At 43.6% G+C, this 27,454-nt stretch overlaps 2 protein-coding genes across 5 annotated transcripts in view; one reads left to right on the plus strand and one right to left on the minus strand.

Annotated features, from left to right (window-relative positions):
- Positions 1-3,397: 3,397 nt before the first annotated feature.
- On the minus strand, positions 3,398-9,102 carry LOC134564130 (putative cuticle collagen 79). Of its 2 annotated transcripts, none has more exons than XR_010083478.1 (3): positions 8,582-8,717; positions 8,357-8,403; positions 3,398-8,262 (listed from the first exon to the last, which is right to left on the minus strand). XR_010083478.1 is itself a non-coding variant. In XM_063422784.1 (3 exons), the coding sequence occupies exons 1-3, from the start codon at positions 9,100-9,102 to the stop codon at positions 8,067-8,069; spliced, it is 531 nt and encodes a 176-aa protein (XP_063278854.1). In that variant the 3' UTR covers positions 3,398-8,066. The 2 variants fall into 2 exon arrangements, 1 of the variants encoding a protein (XP_063278854.1); XM_063422784.1 differs by lacking the exon at positions 8,582-8,717 and adding an exon at positions 8,815-9,102.
- The window catches only part of LOC134564129 (highly divergent homeobox), a 40,838-nt gene continuing 22,453 nt past the window's right edge, over positions 9,070-27,454 (plus strand). For 2 of the 3 annotated variants that reach the window (XM_063422780.1, XM_063422782.1), the window contains exons 1-4: positions 9,070-9,208; positions 16,685-16,831; positions 18,715-19,839; positions 23,669-23,722. In XM_063422780.1, coding sequence (XP_063278850.1) covers positions 16,685-16,831; positions 18,715-19,839; positions 23,669-23,722 — 1,326 coding nt within the window. In that variant the 5' untranslated portion in view covers positions 9,070-9,208. Of the gene's footprint in view, positions 9,209-12,878; positions 13,025-16,684; positions 16,832-18,714; positions 19,840-23,668; positions 23,723-27,454 lie in introns of all 3 variants that reach the window. The other variant, XM_063422781.1, reaches the window with a different exon arrangement.

The raw sequence follows: 27,454 nt of genomic DNA on the forward strand, positions 1-27,454 counted from the left end.
ATTAATTTTGCATTCTAAACTAAACCCCACACTGTCACTTATGTTTAATGCTGCCTGCCCATTTTCCTGATGAAGTGCCACATTTGCTGCATTTCTGCATCACATCTTTTTAACAAATGTCTAATTTCTCCAATCATGTATCTTGCTAAGAAAGTTCTTACCCCTTTTGTATAGCTCACCAGTTTTGCTGTATTGCTGCTCTCTCCCAGTACATCATCATGAAACTGAGCAGGACATTTCTCATGTTAATTGAACGTTCTGCCCATATATACAGATATTTATAATCTCCTGGGGGAAAAACTGTTTTAGTGGCTTTTCACAGCACAATTCATTTTCTTATTTCTACTTATTCACAGAAAATGTTAGGATTAAAAATAGCTCAGGCTGAAAACTTTGTTGAAAGCTTTTTCCTCTAAAATTATAAGTGACATGTCTTCACACTTAAGCAAAAGTATGTATCATTAGCTGTGAAAAAAGGGACCTCAAAAAAAAGATTCATTTTTAAATGTATTAATTTATTGCAAAAAATTTGTACACTGTTTGTTACTAAACCTCTGATTAACTTTTCTGGTAGAACATCACCCTGGTTGGAATTCTAATATTCAGACTGGAATACAAAAGTTAATTATTTTGCTGTTAAATTGCCACCAGAATCAAAGCTTTTCAGGAATTCTGACTCACATTTTCCCAGCTTTCCAGTTTTGGGTTGCTGCTTGCAGACTGTGACCCTGTATATTGAAAGAGCATTTTCAAATTCTACTATTTATCACAAATGTATGTCTTGGACATTAAAATGTCCCACAGGCAAATAAATTTTTTACGCTGAATATAAGCATTCCCCTTTGTACCATTTTAGCTGTACCAAGTTAATAGCTCTAAAATATGACTTGATTTGAATCTCAATTTCCAAACACTTCTTTGCCTGTGCAGCACCTGGAAAGTGATACAAAATTAAGGTGAGCTTTCACATGGATGTGACAGGGAAAAGACTGACATTAGAAAGCAATACAGAATTAAATTCCCATTTCCTGGAACTCATTTTCAGGAAAAATCACCCTTTATGGGCCTGTTGGGTGACTCCTGTGATTAAAAGACAATCATGATTATTTGAATACTCCTTTCCAGTTGTATACCTTCTGTGTCCCTGAAATTTCAGCCTGGATCACATTTGATCAGGCTCAGGAAAATACTATCATTCTGTATTAAAAATGATCACAAGAAAGTTACATTTATGTCCATGAAGAGTTTTGTTGCCTGGAATAAAAAACTCTTTGAAGTTAGAACTTTCCCTTCTCTTTCTAGTCAAAAACACGGGGCTGTAGCAATCAGAAAGAATTCATGTATTAAACCACTTAAGCACAGCATAAGGGCCTGCTCTGACTTGGAATGTGGTTATGTTAATTAGCTTAAATTTGCAAGAATTTGACTCAATAGGAACAACTTGACATTTAGTTTGAAAGGTCTAAATGTTTCTGTAGAGTTCAGACACCAGCACTGCTGGTAAAGTATTACTTTTTTTTTCCTCTCCCAAATGATGCCACGAATACAAAAAGTTCATTTGCAAGTATTTACCTAACATAAACGACTTACAGGGGGCCTATCAAGGCAGCTGACACAGATCCCGATTAAGTAGAATCCCTGGCAATAGACTCTGTCATGAAGTTGGGCTATTTGCTTTCCTCAATCCTCCCTGGCTTTAGATGCATTCAAATCTTTACTAATCCTCGCTGAAGGGCACAGCTAATTAACCTGGGAAGGGGCCACTGCTGCTTTTGCAGCCTCCCTGACACACCTGCACAACACCCAGCGTGTCTGCAGATGCTCCCAGCAGCTCAGGGAGACATCCAGGTTTGGGGAATGGGACAAAGGCACCTTTCTCGCCCCTTTTTGAAGCCCTACCAAGAGCACAGATCCTTTCCTGCTGCAAAGCATCAGAGACACGCTGCTTGCTGGGCTGGACCTGCCACATCCGATTGAGAATTTTAAATTTATTTCTTTTCATGTTTCACACTTCCAAAGCATATCCTGGACAGTCAGTACCCTGTTTCGGTGCCCTCTTTTCCCTCAGCAAACAAAGTGATATCTGGCATTTCCTTTGTCACCCAATTTTCCCACTGCTGCTGAAATGCTGCTTTGAGCACTGCTCCTCTGAAACTGTACAAGTGACCACAGCTTCACTCCCCGTTATTTTAATTCTCAGAGTCAGAAGTTGACTAGTTAATGGCGTTTAAGCTCCGTGGCTTGCAGCACCCTGCACCCTTTCATTAGCTGGGAATCCAAGATAAACACAGTGATTTAGGGATGCTGAGCAAATCCATCAGCTCTGTAGCATGACGGGTTGCTGCTGCTTTTGCTCTGGGAGCTTTACTGAAATACACTGTGAACAGCTATTTTTTTCCCCCATAATACATCAAAAAGCATTTTTTTTTGTATAGGATGTGTTAAGGCACAGTGGAAGCAGCTGCTTGCAGGGCGCCAGGAGTGGGTGCTCCCCATGGAGCAGTGTCACAGCCAGGACTGGAGTGGCCCAAGGGGGCTGGAAGAGGGTCCTAGAAGGGACTATAGGGTTGGGAGAAGAAAGATCTCAGAAGGACAAGAAAATGGAAGAGAATGTAAGAGTATGTCAGTCTGGGGACAAAATGATGCCAAATGTCCATGTGAGTGTAAAATATATTATTATTATTGTTTTAGAATGAAATGTATGAAATAAATACTTTTTCATTGGAAAATACAGAGATCAAAGTCAGTTCTTGATAGTGGTGAATGCGGAGAAGTAATGTTAATTAACAGGAAATTCTCTGGTCAGCAACACTTTGGTACTGTCAGGAAACTCAAATCCCATAGCGCATCCTTGGTGCACTAAACCATGATGAATGCAGCATTTCTATCATCTCAAATACTGACTGCTGGAATTCCAGCTGTGGGGATCACTCTGTGTGGGAGTTACTCCTGTGCCCTAACACAAAACACCCACCAAAACATGAGGCAGGACTGATATGATCCAAAAGGTTTGTCCTGAGTTCCTGTGGTCCTATCTTGGATTTAAAAGGAGACAACTCTACATGTGCCCCAAATGCTGTGTCTCACCCCAGAGCTTAGCCTCATAGGGTCAGCTGGGTGACAGTGGGTACACCTGTGCCTGAACCAGATTGGGCATCCTGTCTCACCTCAAAGGAGATTGAAGCCATTTCTTGGATATGGTTGTTCACAAAGAAGCATCCATCAGGAACTCAAAAGTACAAACTACATCACCAGGGAATGGGAAATAAACTTCCCCTCTTCTTACAAAAGCTTTCTTTTAATGCCACGTCATTCCATTTTATCTGGGCTGAGATTAAACAAGATTAAATGGAGAGGAAGAAAAACAGGTTGAAAACAATAATGTAGTGCTACCACAAGTAAGACTTCATTCAAAGAAATTATTTAAACAAATAGTGATTCATACAAAAGCTGTCTTCTTTCATGAAAGAAAAAATTTGCATTTAAACAAATTCTTCAGTAGATGAAAGAAAACAAGGTTACAATAAAGGGGAAAATATTTGGCATCAAACCATTGATACTTCAGTTTTATTGTTATCTCAAAGACAAAGATGGAAGATTACTTTGCAAACATATTTCTTAACAGGATAATTCTTTAATGAATGATAGCAGTCTGTGATTAAGATTTTAACTTACAAAGTCTTGTTGCGAAATAAAAGCGGTGTTATGGGCCTGAACAAAGTTGGTTATTTTATCTACAAAACACATTGGCTCCTTCCCAAAGAGGACACTTCCCCTGATCAGGATTCTCCAGCCACTCTTTGCCTTCTCTTGAAACCCCACCTGCAAACTGATGGACAGATCTGCCAAGCAGGGATGGGAATTGTCTCATGATTTCCCTCCTCACTGAAATCTGGCGCTGCCAGAACTGGCATTTTTAGCTGATCTTGTACTTTTGGGAGATCATGTGAGGAGCGTGTTTTCAGCAAGACACCCAAAAGGCTCACAGTGGGGTTTGAGTGGTTTCACGTTTACCTTTGAGGAAGTGCTTGTGGTTTACCATTGGTGAAAAGTTTCCTTGGAATCATTCAGATATTCACCTTTCTTCTTCAACAGGAATGTGGAGCTATTGAGGACCAGCTATTTTATTTGTAAAATTGATTCCAAAGTTTTTGTCTTCATATCCGCTTTTATAGTGCTGTTTCCTTTAGAACTAAAGCTACATTATATTTTATTGTATCATTTTTTCTTCTTTCTTTGGCTTGCTGTGACTGCGGAGAAAAAAATGAGCTGACTAAATCAAACAAAGTAACAGAAACAAGGAGAAACACTTGAAAGAACTGCTGGGCGATGGTTATTTTTATTCCCAAGGACTGGGCACAACTACCACGTTTATCCTATTTTAAAGGGAAAAAAACACTTTTCAGGTTCTTTCAGCCCAGTCAGGGGTACAAGAGAAAAGCAAGGACCTGGTAACAAGGGGGATAGGCACAAGCTTTGGTGGACAAGGAATAAAGCGTGGACCCACAGGTAGAAGAAAAGGATCAGAGGAATGTTTGATTTTGGGAGACCTGAGCAAACAGAAAAACTGTCTGAACCTCTGGAGAAATACAAGTCAAAGAAAAACAAAGTGCTGCCTAAACTAATAAACACTTTGAAGATTCCAATTCAACATTTTCTTGGCTGCTTTTCTAAAAAAATAATGGGAAATAAGAATTGCTTGGGCATCTCCTTTAGGTGAATCATCTCAACAACTGAGTTGTAGCATGTAGGTGGAAGATAAATGACACGAAGTGGGGTTGTATAGTATTTTTTTTTAATAGTAGTTGTCTCTCTGGTTCTTTGCTGCCTCATGACTGGTTTTGTTTTCATTTTTATTGAAAAAACATTTTAACTTTTCTTTGTTCTATAAAACTCTCTATGCTAGGAATACTAATGGATGAAAAATAAATATACAATCATTATCTCCCTCTTTTTAAAAAATTTTGATGTCTTGCATTTTCATATGTTCCTCAAGTTCATAATTTTCCCTGCTTGGTGTATGTAAAATTATCAAAGGCAATAAAACCACAATGAAACAGCATCCCTGATTTTCTTAAAAATATCCCAGTAAGATAAAAAGTGGAACAAATCCTTAAAATATCTACCCAGCCAGGCTCTTTTCCATTTTTTTTTCCCATAACCACCAGCTGTTTCTTCCATACCAGCACAAAGGACATATTTACAGATTCAGTTTATGGGAGCTTTGTTTATGCACCGGGTGAGGATTAACAAGTAATTTTAATTAATGTGGCCAAACCAAGTTCAAAGAAGGCAGGAAATTTGTAAATCTTGTAAGACCACTAATTCTGGCTGGGCTTTTAGATGCAGAAAATGTGCCGTACGGAATTTTCCATATTAACATTTTTCCTAAGGTTTACACACTGTAATCCTTTCTCCATCACCATTTCACACGGAACCTCCTGATTTAGTAGATCTTTAATCACACCCTTGTGCTCCCAATGTTTAGTGTGTCTTTATAATATTTCTGTAAAATGAGCATCGCTGTTGACATTTGGGTGTTCATTGAGCAGAAAACCTGGGAAAGAGCAGGCACCTAAACCAAGAATTTGCTTTTCAGAGCAACTTTTACCCCTTCAAATCCAATGGCATCAATTGGAAAAGAAAGACATATATATTTTCGTGGAAACAATTCATATTTTCTAAGAATAAATCACATCAAACATACCTTTGTGGCAGATTAAGGAGCCTTGTAGAGACATGAGGCAGTAAATGTTACACATCTTAGTGTTAGCAGGGTTTTTGCAATGGTCAGACACATTCTTGGAGTGAAACTGAGGGGACAAAGCCTCAGCACTGCCTGAGGAACTCCTCAGGAAACTGCTAGTACACTTCTCCAACAAAAGCAAAGGACCAGCAGGGTTTTCCTGTGGCCTCTCTTGAACCTGAAGTTTAGTAAATCTATTATGATGGTTGAACTTATCAAAGATTCAGAATGAATGATAGCAGGAGTTTCCAAGTGGAGAATGGTTAAGCACTAGATCAACGGCAGGCTTTTCACATTGGATTCCCCATACATTTTCCCAAGCACAAGTTGGGCAACCTGGGGACAAGGGGACAGATTCAATCCAGGTCCCTTTTTGGCTTATGCAATGCAGCCACATGATTTCAGGCCTTGGAGCAGCATCAGAGCCAAATGATTCGATGGGATGGGAATTACAAATACAAAAAATCCAGGTGAAAATGGGCTCTTTTCCACAGTCTTTTCACTCCTTTTGAAAGGTCTCTGACTTTAGAGGTGACTCCAAGGCTTAGAGCTACATCCTTTAAAATATCACCTAAAAATGGCATCATGAAGCAAGTAAAGCTGTCCTGGATAAGGGTTCTGTGGAGTCAGGTGGGTTTGCCCTTGTGGCTTCCTCAGCGTTTTCTAGACGCAGTAAAAAGCCAGAGAAATGGAAATAGCAGCCGTTGTTCTAAACTGTGTGACCAAAGCTGTTCAGGATTTGGTCACACAACAGCTCCCAATTCCCCATCTAGGAATTCTGAGCAATCCCTACAGAGACTTCTCCTACCCGCATGATCTGCCAAAGGTCTCAGAACCTATGGACTGCTGGAAAAGGGAATGGTCTTCGAACATTTGTATACCCCCACGGCTGGGTTCCTGCCTGTGGAGTCTACTCCCTGTCGCACGAAGGAGCGGTGCAGATGTTCCCAGCTGTGGCAGGAAATACCCACACCCAGCCTGGCCCAGACGCTCTCCCTGCCCGCAGAAGCACGCCGGGGTAAGTCACTAATGGTGAGCTGGGCTAATCAGTTTAATGAGCTCGTACAGAAGAACTGCAGCACAGAGTCTCACTTTGATGCTAATTCCCTCATGGAAGGATTCCTTTCATGTCCCAGGCTACTGCTTAAACCACCAGACCAATCTGTCAGCCCCTGTTAATTTAAATCTGTCATTAATGAAGGAGGAAGCATTTTGATCTGGTGGCAGGAAAAGAATATTTGGTTTATTTCATCCTGCCATAGTTTTTTTTCTCAAGGTTTGGGCTCCTTGAGAGGCATCACCAGGGAGAGAAATACACAACATGAGATTCTTTCTGGAGCTTGTCCCTGCTCTGCTGCAAACAGCAGCAGCTTTGTTAATCTGTACGTTCAGCCTCCTCTTCTATATTGTAAAGAACATTACTGTGATCAATACATCTTTTTTTGGGGCCACAAGTCTGAAAACTGGCTTCTTTGACAACTTAAATACACATCTTATGTCTCCTTCAAGAACGATTCTATGAATTTCTTGATGAAAACTATAGAAAAAGCACCTGTGAACCCATTGTTAGTCAAATTAGAGCCCTTGAAATATTACTTTCTATTATTCATCATTTTAAAGGAGTTTAATAAGCTGCACTTTATCAAACATCAGTGTATTTTTCAAGGGATTTTAGAGATATTGTCTCACCATTTTTGTTTCCCAAGCTGCAGATAACGTGAGAAGAAAACACACCAAGTTTTTCAGTAATCGTTCCATATCTAATTCCAAACCAATTATTTTCTATACCAGTGGTGGTGTAAAGGTTTTGTGGTTGCTGTATTTAATTTTTACAGGGTGAGTGTTGATGGCATACAGAAGAAGGGAACAAATCCAGGAGAGAAAGCAGCATAACAGAAGATTTAGGGTTTAAATACATGGGCTATCAGAAAAATCCTCTTGCTAAATTCAGGATATTTACTACACCATAGAATTATAAAATGGTTTCAGATGGAAAGAACCTTAAAGATCATCTGTTCCCAAATCCCCAAAGGGATGCCACCAGTAGTTCAGAAGTTAGTGTTAAAATTTTTAAACAGTGTAAATAACTTCTTGCAATTTTAAAATAAACATAAACACTGTCTGCTTTTCTCCTCCCTGCCTACAGAAAACCAGCAGTGATTCTTTTATTTCAGTCCTGCAGAAATATTTATTGGTATTTCTGTTTAAAGCATTGCACAAAATTAATTGCCTGTTTAATATTTTAACACTGTGACTTTTAGAGAAAACTATTTGGAGCAGGGATAGAGCCTGTCTAGAGGCTTTGTAATGAACACAGGTCTCAAATCTGATTCTGACTTCTCAGTGCTCCTACAGCCAAGCCAATACACAGTGATTTCACATGATTTCTACCATACAATCCACCAGAACGGGTCAGTAGTGTCCTTCCTGCTCCTTTGCTGAGGAGATTTCCTTTTGGAAGGGAAATGGAGACTGAAGGAGGGCTGGCACTGATGCATCTGGCTGTACCTGGATCCCTGTAAGGAAACAAAGACTGAGTGTGTGTGGTTTGTGTTTTCACCAACTCCGGACGTGTTTTGCCCTATGCAGTACCTCCCCTGTGCTACCCACCTGGAAACACTGGCATTTCCTTCCTTCCCAGACCAAATGTATCCATCCTGGGAAATAAAAGATTTACTTCTTGAGTGCCACAATATTGATGCAAAAGAAGTCCTGGTCCTTCATGGAGCTTTTTTGGGTTTCAACTGGGCACAACCTCTGCCTGAGGTGGTCACAGGGATGGCCATCCACAGAATCATTGGATGGCTGGGGTTGGAAGGGGCCCCTGGAGCTCACCCAGTCCAAGGCAGGGTCACCTGGAGCAGGTGACACAGGAAGGATGTCCAGGTGGGTTTGGGATGTCTCCTCAGAGGGAGACTCCACACCCTCCCAGGGCTCTGCCACCCTCACTGAAAGAAGTTCTTCCTCGGGCTGAGGTGGAACTTCTTGTATTGTAGTTTATGGGCGCTGCTCCCTGTCGTGTCCCTGGACAGGCTCTGGCCTGGCACCACCCTCTTGGAGACATTTACACAGATTGCGGACTGCTTCCCTCTCTCTCTCTCTCTCGCCGGAACCTCAGGGATCGCTTTCCAGGAGCGCTCCCAGGGGCGATGCCGGCCGGGCCCGCGGCCCGGGGGCGGTGCGGGGTTCCGGGCCGCTGGGGCCCGGTGCGGGGCCGGCGCTGTGGCCGCCCCGTCCCCTCCCGGTGCCGTCGCTCCCGTGCGCGCCCCCCCGGCGGGCGGCGGGGGCGGGCGCCGTCCGGGCCGCGCTGATCGCAGCGCGCCATTGGCCGCTGTCTGCGCGCACGTCACGATCATGATGAGAATTAATGATCGGGGCCGCTGATTTCATTGTGTGACGCCGGGACCGACCCAGCCGAGCCCGGCCGAGCCCGGAGCCCCCGCGCCGGCCCCGCGCTACACGGTAAGCGCGGGGGAGGCCCCCCGGGGCGGGGAGCACGGCGAGGCCCCCGGGCGGGAGGGGCGCGGCGGGAGGGGAGGAGGAAGAAGATGATGATGGTGCTGATGATGATGATGATGCCGGCGATGCCCCCCCCAGCCCCGGGCCCGACGGTGGTGGGGGGGGGAGGCCCGGGCGGGCTCGCGCGCGCGGACCCGCCCGGCGCGCGCAGGCGCTGCTGCGCCGCCCGCCCCCCCCGGCGCGGCCCCGAGCGGGGGGGGTGGGCAGCGCCGGGCGCGCGCCGGGAGACGCCGGAGGAACTGCGCGTGCGTGCGCAGCCGCTCCGCGTGCGCCAGAGGGGCACCCGCGCGCCTGCGCCTGCCGGGGCCGCTCTGCGCGTGCGCGCTGGGCCCGGCGGCGGTCCTTGAGCCGGAGGTGCCTCGGTACAGTCATAGAAACATCGCGGTCACGGAAACATCACGGACACGGAAACATCATGGTCACAGAGCCTGGGAAACACCCCGGGATCCCCAGCACAGCCTCTCATCGAACACCGCCCGCACTCTGTGCCGCGTCCAGCCTTGCCTTAAACACTTAAGGGATGAGGACTGTACCACCTCCCTGGGCAGACCCTTCCCATGTCTGACCACCCTTTCTGTGGAGAAATTGTTTATAATGTCGATCCTGAGCCTCCCCTGGCACAGGTCCTGTCGTCATTAATTTCCTCATTCCCCAGTGCCCCAGTCACAGAGTTCCAGCATCACTAAGGTTGGGAAAGACCCTTCAGATCACAGAGTCCAACCTGTGCCCCATGCCTATCTAGTCACCCAGCCAGAGCACTGGGTGCCACATCCAGGCCTTCCTTGGATACTGGGGATGGGGACTCCAAACCTCCCTGGGCAGCCCCTTCCAATAGTTTTATCACCTGTTCCATGAAGAATTTCTTCCTGATGTCCAGCCTAAACCTACCTTGGCAAAGCTGAAGACTGTCCTCTTGTGTCACAGGTGCCTCAGTCCTTAGAGCCCCAGTGTCCCCAGTGCCTCAGTGTGCCTATGTTGGCAGGGGTGTGGAACAAGAAGAACTTTAGGGTCCCTTCCAACTCAAACCCTTGTGTAATTCCATGGTATTGGCCTGCTGTGGTGCCAGGCACGGCCAGTCATCCTGGCTGGACAGGGGGCCTTGTGCTGCCATGCTTTTATCCCTCAGGTGTTTGAGGATGACGAGAGGGACCTGTCCTTGGCTGTGCTGTTCAGGAGGTCTCACCCCTGCAAATGCCTCTGTGGCACTCACCTGCCCTGAGCAGTCCCCAACCCTGTCCCCTGCCTTCTTAGCCTGGGGTTTCTCATTCTATGCATAAGATCACCCATAACTGACCTAAAGCAATGCTGTGTCCCCCCAGCTGGAGTCCTGAAGCAGCTCACATGTTCAGAGTAACACTGCATTTTAATGTTTCTTGCCTTTTTTCTAACATAGGTCTTACAAAACACGTACATGCTTTATTTAAAACTCATGGCTAATCCAGCTGCAGTCAGTAGTCTCATTTGCATCAATAAAGCAGGGTGGGATGCATAAACCTGCGGTATTGTGGTCATGGGTTATTTTGTTATTAAGTTATTGAGGGCTGTCTAATTTGTCCCTAATAAAGGGCTGCATTTTATAGGTAGGGCTGTAATACAATCCTACAGACACTGTACTTAGTCGAGAGGGAAGCAATTAAGCTGCGAGTCACAGATATTTAAAAGTAGTTTTACAGCCTGGCCTGTACATTACACTCACCCAAGCATCAGCCTCATCTCCTGCACTTTGAGTGAGTGGTTATAACTGGTTTGGCCTGTGCAGGAAAGAGGCACCAACCTACAAATTCAGATTGTTAAAGGTTGTTGCTTGATGTGCATCCAGTAGTATCACCACGTAGCTTGTAAGTTGGGGGATTTGTTGATTGATTGTTTTCTTTCCGTTTGGGATGCGGAAAAAATGGTGAGGTTTTTGGCAGCCATGGAAAGTGAATGAGATAATTTCAGTTCAAGTTTCTAAAGCTGGAGGAGCAGTGTCACTACTGCAGTCTTGTTTTATTTATGTCTATAGTAGTTTTCTTAGATCGTTCCAGTTTTGTCTCATGGTTATATTGGCACTAAGACTTGTTATTTTTTGCCACTGGAGATCTGTGGAGGGAGCAAAAAAAAAATTGGGAGTGTGCTGATTTTCTTGTTGTACCTCTTACAGATGGAGAGACCGAAACAGAAATAGTCTTTTTAAGGTGACTTCTTTCTAGGCAAATGCCTTTTTGGAGCTGAAGTTAACAAAGAAAACTCTCAGAAACTGATTATTCCCTTTTATCACTCTGTGTTAATCTGCGACAGTTTTAGAATGTGTTATACTATAAATATTTTTATACTTAGTTACTTCCTGGTGGCTTGTACTCTTTAGTTAATTGGTTTATTTATTTTTTATTTGATATCCAAGTCTAGTTTCTATTTCTCTTTGAAGTGAGTTTAATTATGGGTTTGTTTCCTATTTTTCAAATTAATTAGTATAAAGACTTACCTTGTAAATGTTTACTTGATTCAGCATCCAAACGTTTTTGGAGACTAAGATCATATTACTACACATTGTAGACAGAAATTATTATTCCTTCTTATGTTACTCCTATTTTTTTCTTTATTTTACCCCAGATCTCTCAAGTAATTGCAGAACAGCTCAGTAACTCCTGAATTATTTGATTACATTATTTTTCCCATTTCCTTATAGTCGTTCATTCTTTTATCTCACTCCTTGACATCGAATGTTTCCATCAGTTGTTAAAAAGGAATGACCTGGCTTCACCAGATCTCCCTGGAGAGATTCCTAATTTTAGAATGTTGGATGGAGTAACTGGGGTGGAAGGGCTGGATTTGCAGCAGACACTGTGGGATCATGCACTGAGTACCTGTTCCATGAGGCAAACTGCGGCTTCGGGAGCAAACTGCTGGAGGTCTGCATGCTTTCCCCTCTTCCCTCATTCTTGTTCTTCCCAGAGAAGGAATGGAAGGGAAATACTGGGAAGAAGTTGCTCAAACCACTAAAGAAGCCTGAAAAAGTTCAGCTGTAAGAACAACCCGAATGTCATCTGCTGAGGAGCTGGTGACGGTTGCAGGGTGTCCATGGAATTGTCATTGGGACAAACTGAAGGCCATGGAGTTCTCATCTTTGTCCTTATCTATCACTACCGTGGGATCTCCCAGTGTCCCCAGTGCCTGACAGTACTTGGACTCCATTTACACCTCCCAGACCACGACATGGCAGAGGGGTCTTAGAATGAGCAGATTTTTTAATTAGCGTTCAGTTCAGAAAGGCAGTGAAAACATCTTTATGTTGTTGGCTTCACAGCGGGCTGAGGGAGACCTTGGGAGCTGAGAGTTACCAGTGTTGGTTGGCCTAGGATAAGTAGCAGGGGCAAAGGAAACCTTGGAAAACCTGCTTTTTCAGCTGTCATATGTTATCCTCTGCACTGCCAGAGACACCCATGTACTTGGCCAAGGCTGCTTTGTTGTATTTGAGCAGGCAGATGTTGTATCCTTAAATACAGCTTTGCCACCTCTGTCTTTTATTAAAATGAAAATTCAACTTACATTCATTTAATTTGTTTGCATAATGCTTTACCTGATTTTTATTAAGTTTCACAGAGTTCTTTTCTATAACAAACTCTCTTTTCAGTGCCAATGTTTTGCCAACCAGCTGGACACCAGGCTTCCCAAAAGCTCACATGCGTATTTGCTAAGCTTGGCAAGTCAAGATCAAAATGAAATTATGGTAAAAATCCATATGGATTTCTAACTTGGAGTCTGAGGTTCAAGACAAAGGTGAGAAATCCTGAAGAGACTGGAGTGCTCTGTAGGTGGACAGATTGGGAAAAGGAGTTTATTTCTTTGGAAGTTACTGAGATTGTTTTGAATAATAGTCTGCGATGAAGGTGTGTGACCTGCTGATTCCCTTCACACTGGTGTGGCTGCAGTAGAGTACATTACAATATTCAGTAATTTTAGCACTTTCCAAGTCACTTCCTGTGTTAAAGAAAATGTAAGAGTTCATATCTTGTTCTAATTATGAAAACTGATGCTGAATGTGTAATACTTCCCCCAAAAATAAGCAGCATAATCCTTTGTTGAACATATCCTGTGTTCATTTGTCTCAGAGTCAGTAGCATTATGTTCTTATAGCTGTTTGAATACTCAGTGTAGGTAAATTCCCAGGTATGACAGGCATGGGAAGTGAGCAGAACTTGTTGCCTGTGCAGGTAGGATATGCAGATGCAACTCCTCCTGCGTTACTGAGATGGTTCTGGACTCTGTGGTTTTCTAGGGGAGCTCCCAAACATCTACCAATTGGTTTATTCAACAGAGAGTAGTGCCTTGGATATTCAGATCAGCACTTAAGAACTGCTGCTAGCGAACTCATTTCCATCTGCACTTTACAGGTGACATGATATCAGAGAGCTTTCAACCTGTCAGAGGCAGAATATTGCCAGATGTCCTTCACACTGGTGTGAAATCAGTGGAAAATGGTACAGAACTGTCTGTTGACTGAGGGTTTGGTACATCCAAGACACAAAAAGCTTTAATAAATCTCACCTGTTTATTTGAAGGGTTAGATGTTGGAATGTAAACTGCAGTTATGACTCAGTTCATAACTCTGTGGCTGGAGGATCCTGTAATCTGTTTATTTAAATCAGTTTCTAATGGTCTCTGAGCTCTGCTTTACTGGATTAAAGGCAGAGGCTACCGAGGAAAACAGGACTTTGGTTGGCAGGTGTAGTCCATGAGTGATTAAAATCCACTGCAAAAATGAGTTATTAAAGCAGAGCATGACCTCTCCTGAGTTTAGCTGGGTCAAACCTGTCATGCAAGGCTCAAGGGTTTACCAGAAGTTCAAATGATTTAATCAAAATGCTCCACCCTGTCTTTATCTAAATTACAGATGTCAAATGCAACAATGAAAGTATTTTAACACGGAAGTGACCTTGGATACAGAAATCCACATAATTAAAAAATGTGTCAAGGACCTGACACAGGTCTTCCCTTGCAGGTCATCAGGTCTGGCTTTAAAAATTTATCTTGCCATTGGAAGAGTCTTCACTGCAGTTGATGAACTGTTAGGAGAGCATGATGTGATGAGCCTGTGTATGGAAACGCTAGAGCTTTGGGATGACTTCAGCTGGATCTGGAAAGTTGGAAGTTTCAGAACTCTTTCTGATAAGGTCGTTTGTGGGAACTGAGCTCCACTAAATAAAACAGGAGTACAGACTGATACTGAAAGAGGAGCAGACAGGAGTGGAAGCTGGGTCCTGCCAATCGTGCAGGAGGAAAAAGAATCACAAAATAACTCTTCTATGTACTTTCAAAGTGATGTAAATCAGTTGGTGGCCTCGTCATTGTGTATCCACACGTGAGATCTGAAGGCAGTTCTCAACATGAGAAAGTAGATTATTATGAACTTCACTGATTTGTTAATGGACTAATAATTGTCTCCTCAGTTGCTTGCTATAAATTCTTTAAGGGGTAGATTATTCAGAGCAAGAGTCTCCTTTGCCCAGCTCTGGCTGTGACTGAATAAATGTTCTGTGGGAGGCAGAACTTGGGCAAACCTGACTTGTAATGCAGCTGGTGCTGAATTTAATAATGCACTGGATTGAGAGGATGAATAAGAGTTGAGAACAGAGGTAAAAATATGATTGAAAGATCATCTTGTATTTTATCTGTTAATTCAAAGAAACAGTAATTTTTACAAATTGGTAATTACTGATTTTTCTATTGCCTGTTGACATAGAGAAGAAAGTAAACTCTGAAGTCAAAGCTGTGGCCTACAAGCATTTTACTCCAAATTCTAGCTGTCAATCTATTTCTTTATATAAGCCTGTTGAACTCTTAACATCCATTACCATTACATAGTATAATTGTCTTGGAGAATAAAGTGAAAGCAGTCGGATGTCTGCTTATGCTTTTGAGCCCTTAATAATTTTATTTGCTTTATATTAGAAGCAACTCTTGTGCAAAGATTAGGTAGATCATCTCTGTCCTCCTTTCCATTCAGAATTTTCAAAAACGCTTGGCTACAAAGGGTTCCCTCATCCCCTTTATTTTCCTACTGGATGATGGCAGGTTTCTTGTCCTTTGGTTCATTCTGTGTTATTGTGATGCATGTACTGCATTAAAATAACTTGTGACTGGTGACATATTTGCTTCCTAAGGCACCAAGTTGGATGTAGGTTGTTCCTGGCTGGCACTTGCGTTGTCTCAGCTGGTGGCCTCCTGTCTGGGACAAAAAAAGGCCCTGTCTTGGAAATCTGTGATGGTGGGGCCCTTCTTTTCTGATATCTATCCAGAGGATTACATTCTCTGCCTGCGTAGATTGTGTAACAAGAGCATCAAGCTCCAGTTTTCGGTTAGGATGCTGTTGTGCGTTTGGTAACATTGATAATATTGGCAATAATGTTTGCCTTTCCCAAGCCAGGGCATGAGTTTCACACATAACAAATCAGTGTCTGGTTTAATGTGTTCATCAAAGTGCTGCCCTATCCAGGCCACCTCCTGTGTCCTCACAGTGAAATTCAGGGAGACCCAGGGTTGGGAACTGACTTGAGGAACTGGCCACCTTGCTGCTGGCCCGGGAGGAACCTGGGCCTCAGCCTGGCTGAGTTCCTGAGCACCACTCTGGACAAAGCCAAGGAGCAGGAGCGCGTCCCAAGGTCCAGAAGCTAACATTGGTTATATCCCAGGGAAACAACCCTTATATGTTCTTAAAAATACAGATTCCAGCCTTCAGGGGGTGTCACAGCAGTGGAAGCTTTCTCAGCCTGGGACATGCGTGTCCCTCCTCTGTTAAACTGGAGCGTTTGTTAAACTGGGTGGGCAGCACCAGGGCTGCCCAAAGCCTGCCCTTTGAGGCTTTCAAAAAGAAGACCCAAACTGGTCTTTGGTCCTTGGTCCTTGTGACTTTGCAGCTGGAAGTGCCAGTCCTGACAGCAGAAGGACTGGCTCTTGTGCAGTACAGGAATTGCTGAAGTTGGAGACAGTGGAAACTTTACTTGTGTCAAGCAGTCACCTTGATTTTTTACCAGATGGCATCTGTTTTTTTGTTCTTAGGGATGGGAAACAGACTGGCTGATATTGGAGCTGCTGATGTTTCTCTGTTTCACCTAATACCTCTAATTCATTCATTTTTTTAAGGGAGCAACTTTCTTCCAAAGTAGAACCTCATGGGTTTAGCAATGTCATGGAATATTTATTTATTAATGAAAAGCCGTCATTGTTGTTCCAAATGTCCAGTTCACCTGTTCAGCTTGAATCTGTCACAACACTGATTGGAAGAGGGTTTTTTGGAAAGTCAGGAAGAGTGTTGGTAAAAGATTCTGTAGAGAAAACGTGTCAATCCTCAGCATTATCACAGGCACAAATGAGACCTGTGTATCCTGCAAGTGTTATAATTTCCATTCCAGCTTTCATAGTATCTCCTTTTCCTTTCAGATGAATCTTCGTTCTGTATTTACTGTAGAGCAACAAAGGATATTACAGCGTTACTATGAAAATGGAATGACAAATCAAAGTAAAAATTGCTTTCAGCTCATATTACAGTGTGCACAAGAAACTAAACTGGATTTCAGCGTGGTCAGGGTGAGTACTGGGGCCTTCCAAATTTGTTAAGAATACACATTCATTGATTTACATAAAATATAGAGAGGTCTGAAGTCTCTAACTTTATCTTTATCTTAAATCAGACTTCAGTGTGTGTGTGTGACATTCATTTTTACCCACTGAGCCTATATAGAGTTTGTTTTCACTGAAATATCTTCACATGACTGTTGAATTTAGTAGGGGCCTGGGTTGCACAAGCAGTCATTTTTGTTCTTTGTCTTTTGTTCGGATTTTTAAAATTATTTTTCATAAAATTATATGTTGGTTTGCCCTGTAGAAACTATATATACTGTATTGTATCAAAGCAAGGTCATGTTATCAAGAAACTATTTTTAAGCTAAATAAGTTTCTATAAATTAATATATTAGAGGGAAACAATTGTGACACTATTTCTTTTTATGCACTCTGTCACACTTGTATTCCACATCACAGTTATAAATATTGTGGTCCCTTGTGTTTATTTACAGTGAGGACATTCTTTTCTTATAAAACAAGAATGTCCCAGTGCTAACAGGAGCTCTTCCAGAGTCTATGAATTCCGTGGGAAGGGAAATAATAATCCGTTTGTGAAACACTAGACAACAAGATGGCTGTTGTCTGAGAGCAGAAATAGAAATCCTGAGGCATTAGATGGAAAAATAACAAAGGGTAGTGGAGCTCCCAGGAGCTGCTGTGACACTGGACACTGAGGAGGAGCTAGTGGGACCAGTCTAGTTTTTAATTGGTTTAACAGTGGCACACTGACAATAACAACCCTGTTCCCAAATCTTACCTGGATTCTGCTCCCTCAGAACACTCTTAAAAGCTAATTTCTCAGTTCCGGGTGGTAGAAGCTGTGAAAGTCAGCCAGGGATTCTGGCTACTGGGGCAGGCAGGCAGTTGTAACAGGAATCTGGATGCTGATGGTGCAGGCAGGGCTGGTTTGCTATTTTTGTGCTGATTGAATGTCCTAGAGGAGGCAGCCCAGTTCCCCTCTCCTTGCAGTTCTCTCCATCTTCATGTTTCCTCTCCCTCTCCATTTCCCTTCCCGCAATCAAGTATCTTTCCTTCTGTTTTCTTCCCTTGCTGAGCCCTGATTTGCAGCACTTAAACTTTTTCTTACTTAGGAAGTGCAATGGAAACAGAACCAGTGTTTGTCCTGCATTTGTCATATTTTAGCACGATCTTACTTTTCTCTTCTTTACACCTCTCATTTCTGCTTCTCCTAATGCCCCCTTTTTTTCTTTTTTTTTCCTATAAACCTCTTGGTCAGTGATCAGTTCTTTGCAAAATGATACTTGAGTTGCAGCTGGCACTTTCAGATAGGATTATAGTAGGCACATGAATTCCTTAAATACAATTGGTCAGGAGAATGGGACTCTCAGCAGAGGCAAAGCTAACCAGTAACTGACATTTTACTGCATGTTACAAATGGTGCCTCAAATTAGACATTTTGTAAAGTCTGACAAAAAAAAAAATAGTAGAGTGGAACTGTGTATGGGAGGGGTGTTTGTTTTCCTTTAAGAAATCAGTAATGGTGGGGCCAAAAAATAAATCTTGAGGGTAACTGCAAGACAGGAGGCATGGGAGTCTCAGGATTTTTGAGAAGCTGGGGTTTTGGAATTGAGGGGGTTGTCCTGTGTGTGAGTTGTGGATCCCAAGGAGGAGAGGCCTGGATTTTTACCCTGTATTGTTTAGACCTGTGTTTCCACTCTGTCATGTTCACTGCATAATCAGTACATGATTTATATATTTGTAAACTTAGATCTCAACTCGAACACTTAACATGTCATCAGATCTGCTTAAAAATGGAATTGCTAATTTTTTTATGCCTCTTTGACGCCTTGCTTTGTGTTTGTGGTTGTTGCTGCCATTGTTTGCAGACGTGGGTTGGCAACAAGCGGCGGAAGATGAGCAGCAAGAGCGCCGTGGAATCTGGGGGCACCCCACCAGGTACTGCCCCTGCCACTCCCTCCATGCCCCCCGAAGCAGCAGTGAGAAATGTGGTAAATATTGCTCGATCCCAAAGCCAGCAATCCTCTTGGACCTCTTCTAACAACGACGTGATAGTGACTGGTATCTACAGCCCTGCCAGCTCGTCGGGCCGGCCCGGAGCCGCCAAGCACACAAACGCCTCTGTGGCAGAGCTACACAAAACCTCCATCCCACGGCTTTCGGGCAAGAACGACGCAGACTTCCAGCAGCAGCACATCCCTCTGGGACGGCAAGTACCCCACTGTAAGAACGCTTCCCTCTTAGTGGGAGAAAAGACCATTATTCTCTCCAGGCAAACGAGCGTGCTCAATTCTGCAAACTCCATCTACAGTCACACGAAGAAAAGCTACGGCGGCTCCTCGGTGCAGACGGCGGAGCTGGTGTTACCTCAGAAACCCATGATTTGCCACAGGCCCTGTAAGGCCGAGCCCTTGGGGTGCCAGCGCTTGCAGAAGCCCGAGCACGCGGGCCTGGCGTCACACATGCCCCCCAGGCCGAGGGCTCACCCCAGGGATGCCGCGTGTGGCACCCAGAACCTGGAGATCCGCGAGGTGTTCTCGCTGGCGGTCACAGACCAGCCCCAGCGGCTCGTGGCAGGGAGCACGACGCAGAAACATCCCTCCCTGGAGGGCAGCTGCCTGTCCATCGCGATGGAGACGGGCGACGTGGACGATGAGTACGCCCGGGAGGAGGAGCTGGCCTCCATGGGAGCGCAGATCCAGAGCTACTCCAGATACTGTGAGGGCAGCGGCTCCAGCCGCGGGTACAACCAAAGCGCGGCCGCGGCCGGGCCGGGCCACAGTGGGGGCTGTGGGGCACAGCTGGGCAGTGCCAGGGACGTGCCTGACAATCTCCTCTACCACAGCAGAGAGTTCCACCTGCCTGCACGGACCTCGTTGCACGCGACATCCAGCACGATTTATAATGCTGCAAACGCAGCCAGAAGTACCTTTTCTCCTCATTTCACATCTTCAAGTCAACTGAGGCTGTCACAAAACCAAAATAATTACCAGGTAATCCATTGTTTGTCTCTGTCTTCAGACCTCAAAGCCGAGGTTGTAGCTAAACACTGTTTCCTTCCGTTGGTAGCTATTAAGCAGTAGGTTCACCTTTCTGCAGGCTGTGCTCCTTTTATGCCTTTTGGTGGAGACAAGTCCTTCTCAAACCCAGTGCAGGCAGCACTGCTTTGGGTAGCACTTCTGCCTGTCCAACTGAGCCCTTGGTAGCCATGTATTGAAGATCAATGAGGATTGGCTAAATTTTGGCTGCAGGAGAATCATACCTGCAAGCTGGTGGTTGCTCAAGCCTGTGTTTTCCTGCCCTGGCTTTCCATCACAGGCCATGCCACTCGGTGGGTGTTCCTCCAGACACACATCACACGTGGCACAAGACATGGTTTCATGCTGACATGTATGCATTTGCTCACCCCATTGATGTCAGCCTGGAATCTTGTACCCCCTGTGCAGGTGGCAGTCTCTGGACCTGCATTCTGTCAGGGATTAAGGTCCCCTGTCAGGGAGTTAACTCAGATTCCTTTCCAACAGCATCTAATTCAAATAATCAGTTTTACGTTCAATCCCTTTATTCCTCTTCCTGTACTAAAATCCCTTTAGCGATACTGAGGGGAAATTAAATGCAGATCATTGAAGAGCTAAAAGATGTTTAGAAGGAACTACAACACTTGACACATTTTTTTAGGTTTTGCTATTACAAGGGGAGAGATACTTATGCAGGAAACATCCAAATTGATATTTTTCTTGGATTTTTACACCATCTGGCATGAGATAGCCTGGAGACACTGAGGTAAAAGTCTTTTAAGGCTGAGAGGATGTGATTTTCTGTGTGTCACCTGCATGCATTTGCCTGTTACTGCCTTTTTATTTTATCCTGAAAATAAACCATGTCGACAGCATATCAGCTTTTCCTGTGCTTTGCTCACCAGGATAGAGAAAAAGACTTGGTGAGTCATGGGGTTTTTTTAGTTTTTTTTAGTTTTGCTTTTCTTTTTTTCCTGACTTGTTCCTATCTCATGTGACCATTTGAAAGAAAGCTTCTGAGTCCAAGTCAGTGCCACTTTTCACCTAAATTATTACTTTTCTAGATAAACCAGAGGTTTGATGAACAGAGAGTAAATGTAGGGTGTAGGTGGCACATCAGATGAGCTGTTCTCTCCTTTCCTCTCACACGGTCTCTCAGTGTTTGCTGTTACTTTTCTTACTTGGTTATAGAATTCCTGAAAGGCTGTTTACTTTTGCCATCCCAGTTTCCCAGGAGAAGAAAAGCTGTAAATGTGCAGATTGGTCCAATAAAGGGTTGGTAAAAGTGCTTACTATTGAGTTATGGACATTTTTTAAGTTTCATGAAGGGAAATCCGTTACTGATGCCTCCATCAGCTGTATGCTCATGGTGCTTTATTTCACTCTGGAAAAAGCATCAGAGAGATTGATTTCTTCTATTTTTAATTTTTTAAAATGAAATTCAGAATAACGTTGTTTTGGGGTTTTATGGAGTAGGAACTGAGTCTTTCTGAAGAGCTGTAACAGTTTGATGGTAGATGATATTTTATCTGTCTGTGTGGTGTTTTATGAATCACAGTAAGATCTCTGGAACTTTGTTTTGGGTTTTTATTTACTTTCTCCCTTGTAACAACATACCTGTTTTTTTTGGTAAGTGAGGAATTCATCTGTACCCCAGCTGACCTCCATGCCTGTCTCAGACATCCTGTTCTTTGGATTTGGAATGTGAATGGAGGGAGCCTCTGTTTCCTGTCATATTCTTTGACATTCCAGAGTTTTAAACCTTGGAAAAGCTAAACAGGATGCTGTTAATTCCCTTATTGCTATGAGCATGCACCCTGTGAACTTCTGAGGTGACACTTTTGGGTATTAGAGATTTTCTAAGGTGCTGTCTTGAATCCTTTTAGGCTTGCACAGGATGACACTTCATTTTTCTTTTGTAGTCAGTTTATGTTAATTTTATTGCCTATGTTTAGCTAATTTATCCATCAGCACAGAGATGAAGATCCTTAAACTTGGGGAAATCTTCTTGAATTTAAAAATAGATTAAACCTGAGCTAAATGATTATTGGAGTAGTTGAACATTCAAGCAGATGCTTCTTCAAAGTCAGGACTGTGTGATTCATGTTTTGATGAAGTAATTACTGTCATATATTGGTGGGGTATCTAATTAGCAATTAGTTATAGCTTCCTTACTGGTTCAATTAATCAAATTCAAGTTAGTGTAACTTAAGACTAAATTTAATTAAGTGATCAATTTTAATGCCTGAGCAGTTTCAGTAAACAAATTCTTCAGCCTACTTGCTTGTCTTGGTTTGACTCTGAGTGTGTTGAAGTGGAGAGATTATCTGTCCTGTCCTCCAGGTTGAATAGGGATTTAGTCTTGGTTCCTTTCCCCGACCCTAAGGGACAAGAACACTGTTGAGAATGTGTATATTTTTATTTACTTTTTTCCCAAGCCCAGCCCTTGTGCCTGTTTGACAAAGGCAGCTCAGAACAGTGCCATGTATGTTGTCTTTCAGGGACTTCTCTTGAGGTGACCCCATTCTCTTGGTTTTGACCCCATTGTTTTCAGCACTGTGTGCATTTGTCTTCCCAGCAACCCTTAATGCTCTGCCAGGTAGATTTTGCTTTATTCCCCTAGCAAAGCACTTTTTTTTTGTAGCTCTCTTCAAATTAGTGAAGAGGAGCCACCTGGGTAGTTCCTCAGGGTGCCTTTCCAGTGGATTCTGTTGTAACAGACATTACAACAGGGTTGTAATAGACATTAACTTTTCTATACAGAATTTCTAAAATGTATGTGTGCAGTGAAGAAATTAATATTTTGGACTCAAAACCTGATGCAGGCTGGCCCTTGGGAGGGGAGGTGCTCCTTTCTAGCCCCCCTCAACCCTCTTTGTGCTGTAATGCAAAAGTGCCTGACCTTGGGTGAGCTCCAAGGGCTTCCAGCTAAAAGCTTGAAGAATAAAAGTGTTTTACATGCTTGTGCAGCAGACACATGTAGCAGGGCTGCTGTGCTTGTTGTGCTATCCTGCAAGAGCCATCAGTGGAGCACTTTGCAAATGCGAAAACTCTCAGTGCCATTTGGTTCAGTCAGCAGAAGAACACAGGTTTTTTCCTCACATACCTGTGTGTAATGACTTGAGGTGATTGAGCTGTGTTTAGTCTCTCAAGCATTGCTTGCCTGCAGCAGAAGATGAACATTGAATCTTAAATAAGCCTAAAATATTCCAGGCTATGCCACTCCTCAGATGATTAGGAAAAACACTCCAAGATTTTTATTTTCTGAAGTCTGACCTCTGAGAATGATGAAACAATAGGAATGGAAGCATCTCTTCTTTGCCTTCACTCTCCTTCCCCTTCCTTCTCCATACTGATGTCCATAATTTTTCTGCTGGTACTCAAATCTAACATCAGACATTGAACAGCTCAGTGACAAGCATGAGAGCAGTTTTTTCTGGAAGTTGAAGTTACATAATTGAAAAAGATGTGAGGGCAGCTCAGTCCTCAGCCCCTGTCTGACTCCAGTCTGCTCGTCCTGCCAGTTTGGGACAGATGGAGAGGCAAACTGCTGTTGTGAAATACAAGTCTTGGGGTACCAAAAGTACAGAAATACCCAAGTTGTCACTGTCATATCTTGCCCTTACCCAAAGCAACCGTGTTTTATTCTTGGTGGTAAAGGTGAGTGTGGCTTTGGTTTTGAATCCTAACCTGTTTACAGACATTACTGTCAGAATAGAATGCACAGTGCTGAAGTCTCAGTATTGACTCTCACAGCAACCTTAGCTGCTCTTGTTCTGATCTGTTTTCTCCTTCCCCTCTGCAGATTTCAGGAAACCTTACTGTGCCTTGGATTACAGGTTGTTCCAGAAAAAGAGCAGTAAGTACATTTCCATTTAAGCATCTAATGCGTCAAGTGAAGCAATGAAAAATTGAAAAAAGGCATTTTTGAAAATGCCAGTTCTGTTTACCTTGGGTGGATTTTTTCCCTTTTTCTTTTGATACAAACATTATCTGCAGGTGCAGTGTTTCAGTTGAGGTGAAGTTGATGTCTGTCTTTAAATGCAGGTCAAGGTCATAGTCCAGTGTGAGGTGATGCCCAGGTAGGAATCATGCTCTTAGCTCAGATACAATATGTGAATTCATAAGGACTGAGAATTTGGAGCTCAGAATATATTTTTTGTATTGAAAGTGAAGTGCTTGTTAATTGAGGCAACTGAATGTTTAAGAGAGTAACTGCCTCTGCAGCTTCTCTGCACATGCACAGAATTAGTCAGTGCTGGCTGCAGGAACTTGATCAAGTCTAATTTTATCCACATAAATGTCATTTCACATTAGCAAATTCCAGTTTGGTGTCCTCAATTCACAGACAACTCCAAACCATAACACAAGGTATGAAACAGCTTTTGTCAGGGAAAAAAAACAACTTCTGCCCAGCTTTTTTGTTTAGTTACTGCTCAGCATTTCCAGCTTGTCTTCGAAGAGGTTCTGCCTCCTTACCGGGAAATCCAGCCTCAGGTGGGATGGTACAGCCAGGCTCTCCAGGGGCTGCTCTATCACTCTAGCTCTGCTAGAGGCAACAACTGGAAAGTGTCTGTCTTGGTAACCAAACTCCCCAGTCTGTGGAGCTGGCAATGCCCTGGCAGTGTCCTGGCAGTGGCTGCTGTGTTGGCAACGACGTCTAGGCAATGGAAGAGCCTTTTCTTGCTATCTCCTGCTGTAACCAGAACTGTTTCCTTTCATTATTTTCTGTTCTTTAGTCTTCAAAAGGTGCGAGTGTGGCAGTGTTCCTGTATAAGTAAGGAATCTAAGGACCATCACATTAATGGTGTTTTCTCTCAGACTTTTTCTAGGTCTCAGCTGAAGCACTTCCACTTTCTGCAGAGTTTGGTACAATCACTTGCTTCTTTTTATACAGAGAGCACTTTATAAGAGCATCTCCCAGAGGAATTGGTACTTTTATACAAATCCTGTTGTGCTCAATCCATCTTTTTTTTTTCCTAAGTGCTAATTCTCTTGAGGAGGCTTTTTAAAATGCAACTCTTTTCTGGAAGGCTCATCCCCTCTATCACTTAATGACCTTTTAGAGCATCTCACCAAGGAGCTGAGGAGTGTCCTTGGATAGTTTCACAGCTAAGTGAGGAGGTTTTCCCCCTCCTTCCCAGTACCTTGCCACCCTATTCATAGCCAATATCCATTTGTAAGGTAACCCAGGTTGGGTGTGTGACCTGTCAGGTACAAATTCAGCTGCTGAGGTTGTTTTTAGTGTTCAGTGCTGTTCTGGGGCTCAGGTGAGTGGCAGAGCCAGCTCAGATTTGGCAGTGGGAGCACTGGGCTAGGAATGGGGTAATATTGGCCCCTGCCTGCAGCACTGTGAAGGTGCTTGGGCATTGTGGTCATGCTGGATACCTGACTCCAGCTGTAGAAGGCATTTCTGGAGTAAATTTTAAACTTTCAAGGGTGTGGAGGTGCATATTTATTAATCTTAGAGTCTTTAAGGTTTGAAAATACCTTTAAGAACATTGAGTACAACTGTCAGCCCAGCATTAGCAGGGTCACCACTAAACCATGGTCCACAAGGACCATGTCTACATGTTTTTTGAACACTTCCAGGGATGATGATGCCACCCCTGTCCTGGGCAACCTCCTCCAATGTTCTACAACCCTTTCAGTATTTCCTGATATCCAACCTGAATCGCCTCTGACACAAAATGAGGCCGTTCCTTCTCCTAACCCTGTTTCCTGGGAACAGAGCCTGATCCACCTCAACTGCGCCCTCCTGTCAGGGAGTTGTGCAGAGCCAGAAGGTCCCCTCTGAGCCTCCTTTTCTCCCAGCTGAGCCCCTTTCTCATCTCTCTCCTGGTGCTCCAGATCCTTCCCCAGCTCCGTTCCCTTCTCTGTCTCCAGCCTCTCAATGTCTTTCCTTCCATTAAGGATGGTTATTAAGGAATTCCTTTTCCTTAGACCTTTACTCATTTGTCTTTCTAATCAATAAAATGCATAAAACCCATTGGTTAATACAATCTGTTTGCCAGCATCTGTGTCCAGATTTGTGGATGGACTTTCCCAGTCTGAGTGAAGAATCAGCCTCCTTCAGGAGACAAATGACGACTTGGCACTCTAAAACTGCTGTGTACATACAGGAGTAAGACAAGCAAAGGAGAAAAAGCTCCTACTTCCTAGAAACTTCGATTTCAACTGTGAAATTCTTTTGAATAAAGAGTGTGAGGGAACAGAAATAGAATGGATAGAGTTGTAGAAGTGCCATTATGGCAATTACTGCCATTCAAACAGGAAAAAGGCTAATCTGTATTTTGGTTAAAATGGAGAAGATTGTCTTTTAGATGCTCTGAATTTTTAATCTTCTGTCTTGATGTTTTGTTTCCCTTGCCCTGTCCTTCAACTGTATCAGGAGGGAAATAAAAGCTGTGCAATTCTGCAGAAACTCTTTCTTGTCTGCTCAGCTCTGCTGTAGGATGATGTAATCCTGATTGTTAATGAATATTAGTCTAGAAATACCACCCTCTCAGTACCTCATGAGCGTGTCTTTGGAAATGACAGAGTTCTGTGTTCTGTCCTGGTGCATGTGCAGTGGCCTTTATGAATGCATTGATTTTTCATTTTTCACAGGGTGGTGGAAGGATAACAAGGATTCAAAAATAGTAGTGAAGGTACTGGTTAAGAAGATTCCTAAGGGAGACAATATCTTCACTTCTGCTCTTAAGTCTCGAGTGTACTGACTGTGCTTCAGTTCTGTGTCATCTGAGGTCTGAGCAGAATGGTTTGTGTTTGTGGTAGATTTAAAAGTATTGGTGTGCTCTGGAGAACATTTGACACACGGCTGGTGACTCTGGATAAGCTGTGCCTTAGTGATGAAGTTTTATTTCGGGGGAGAGAAGGGGTTTGTCTGCCCTGAGCTTCACTTTGGGATGTCTGGGCTCTCAGACTCATGTATTTGGGAACAGGAAAGACCTGAAATGGGTGGAGAGCGCTAGATTTTGATTTTTGTATCACTGCACATTGCCTGTTTGAATAAAACTCTGTCACAGGAGTGCAGGCACACTTTGGGCAGGTGGAGGGGCTTGGTTGTGACATCTGCCCCAAGCTGTTCTGGGCATGAGAACACAGCTGGATTTTGGGGGGGAGACACATCAGTACAACTCTAAAGAAAGCTCCTCCTTGGCCTGGGGCCTGCAAGGCTCAGGAAAACCGATGTGAGCTGAGAGCAAACACCTCAGAGCAGCTTCACAGAGAAACCCCGGCAGGGATTAAAGCTGCCTGCAGTCAGAGGGCACCTCAGCTCTGCTTTGTTTTAAAACTATTCCAGGAGGAACTTGTAGAGTTCTCTCCATCTTCCTCTGCTCTCACAGGAGAGGAGAAAACCGTGGTTTAGTCAAGTCAGTGGGAACGTGTCTGAGTGAGACAGTCGGAGTGTGCAGTGAGAGGTGAGCCAAGCTGGGGGTCTCTGGATGGAAATACTGCTTATTCCTACTTTATGGCACTGAATAAAGTGTTTCCTCCTTCTGTGAGATATTTTACTACATATCTCAGGATATTTCTCCATTGGTAATACCATCCATAGCATGGCATGGCTTTCTGGCTGGGAAGAGAA

The sequence above is a fragment of the Prinia subflava genome, chromosome Z (assembly GCF_021018805.1).
Source record: "Prinia subflava isolate CZ2003 ecotype Zambia chromosome Z, Cam_Psub_1.2, whole genome shotgun sequence".
Classification (NCBI taxonomy): domain Eukaryota; kingdom Metazoa; phylum Chordata; class Aves; order Passeriformes; family Cisticolidae; genus Prinia; species Prinia subflava.

Excerpts from the sequence above, each read along its gene's own strand:
- LOC134564130 (XM_063422784.1), bottom strand. The coding sequence starts at position 9,102 with ATGATCGTGACGTGCGCGCAGACAGCGGCCAATGGCGCGCTGCGATCA. Across the intron at positions 8,404-8,814 it reads GGAAGCAGTCCGCAATCTGT|GATGGATACATTTGGTCTGG; the intron begins GTAAATGTCTCC and ends TTTATTTCCCAG. Across the intron at positions 8,263-8,356 it reads GGAAATGCCAGTGTTTCCAG|GGATCCAGGTACAGCCAGAT; the intron begins GTGGGTAGCACA and ends GTTTCCTTACAG.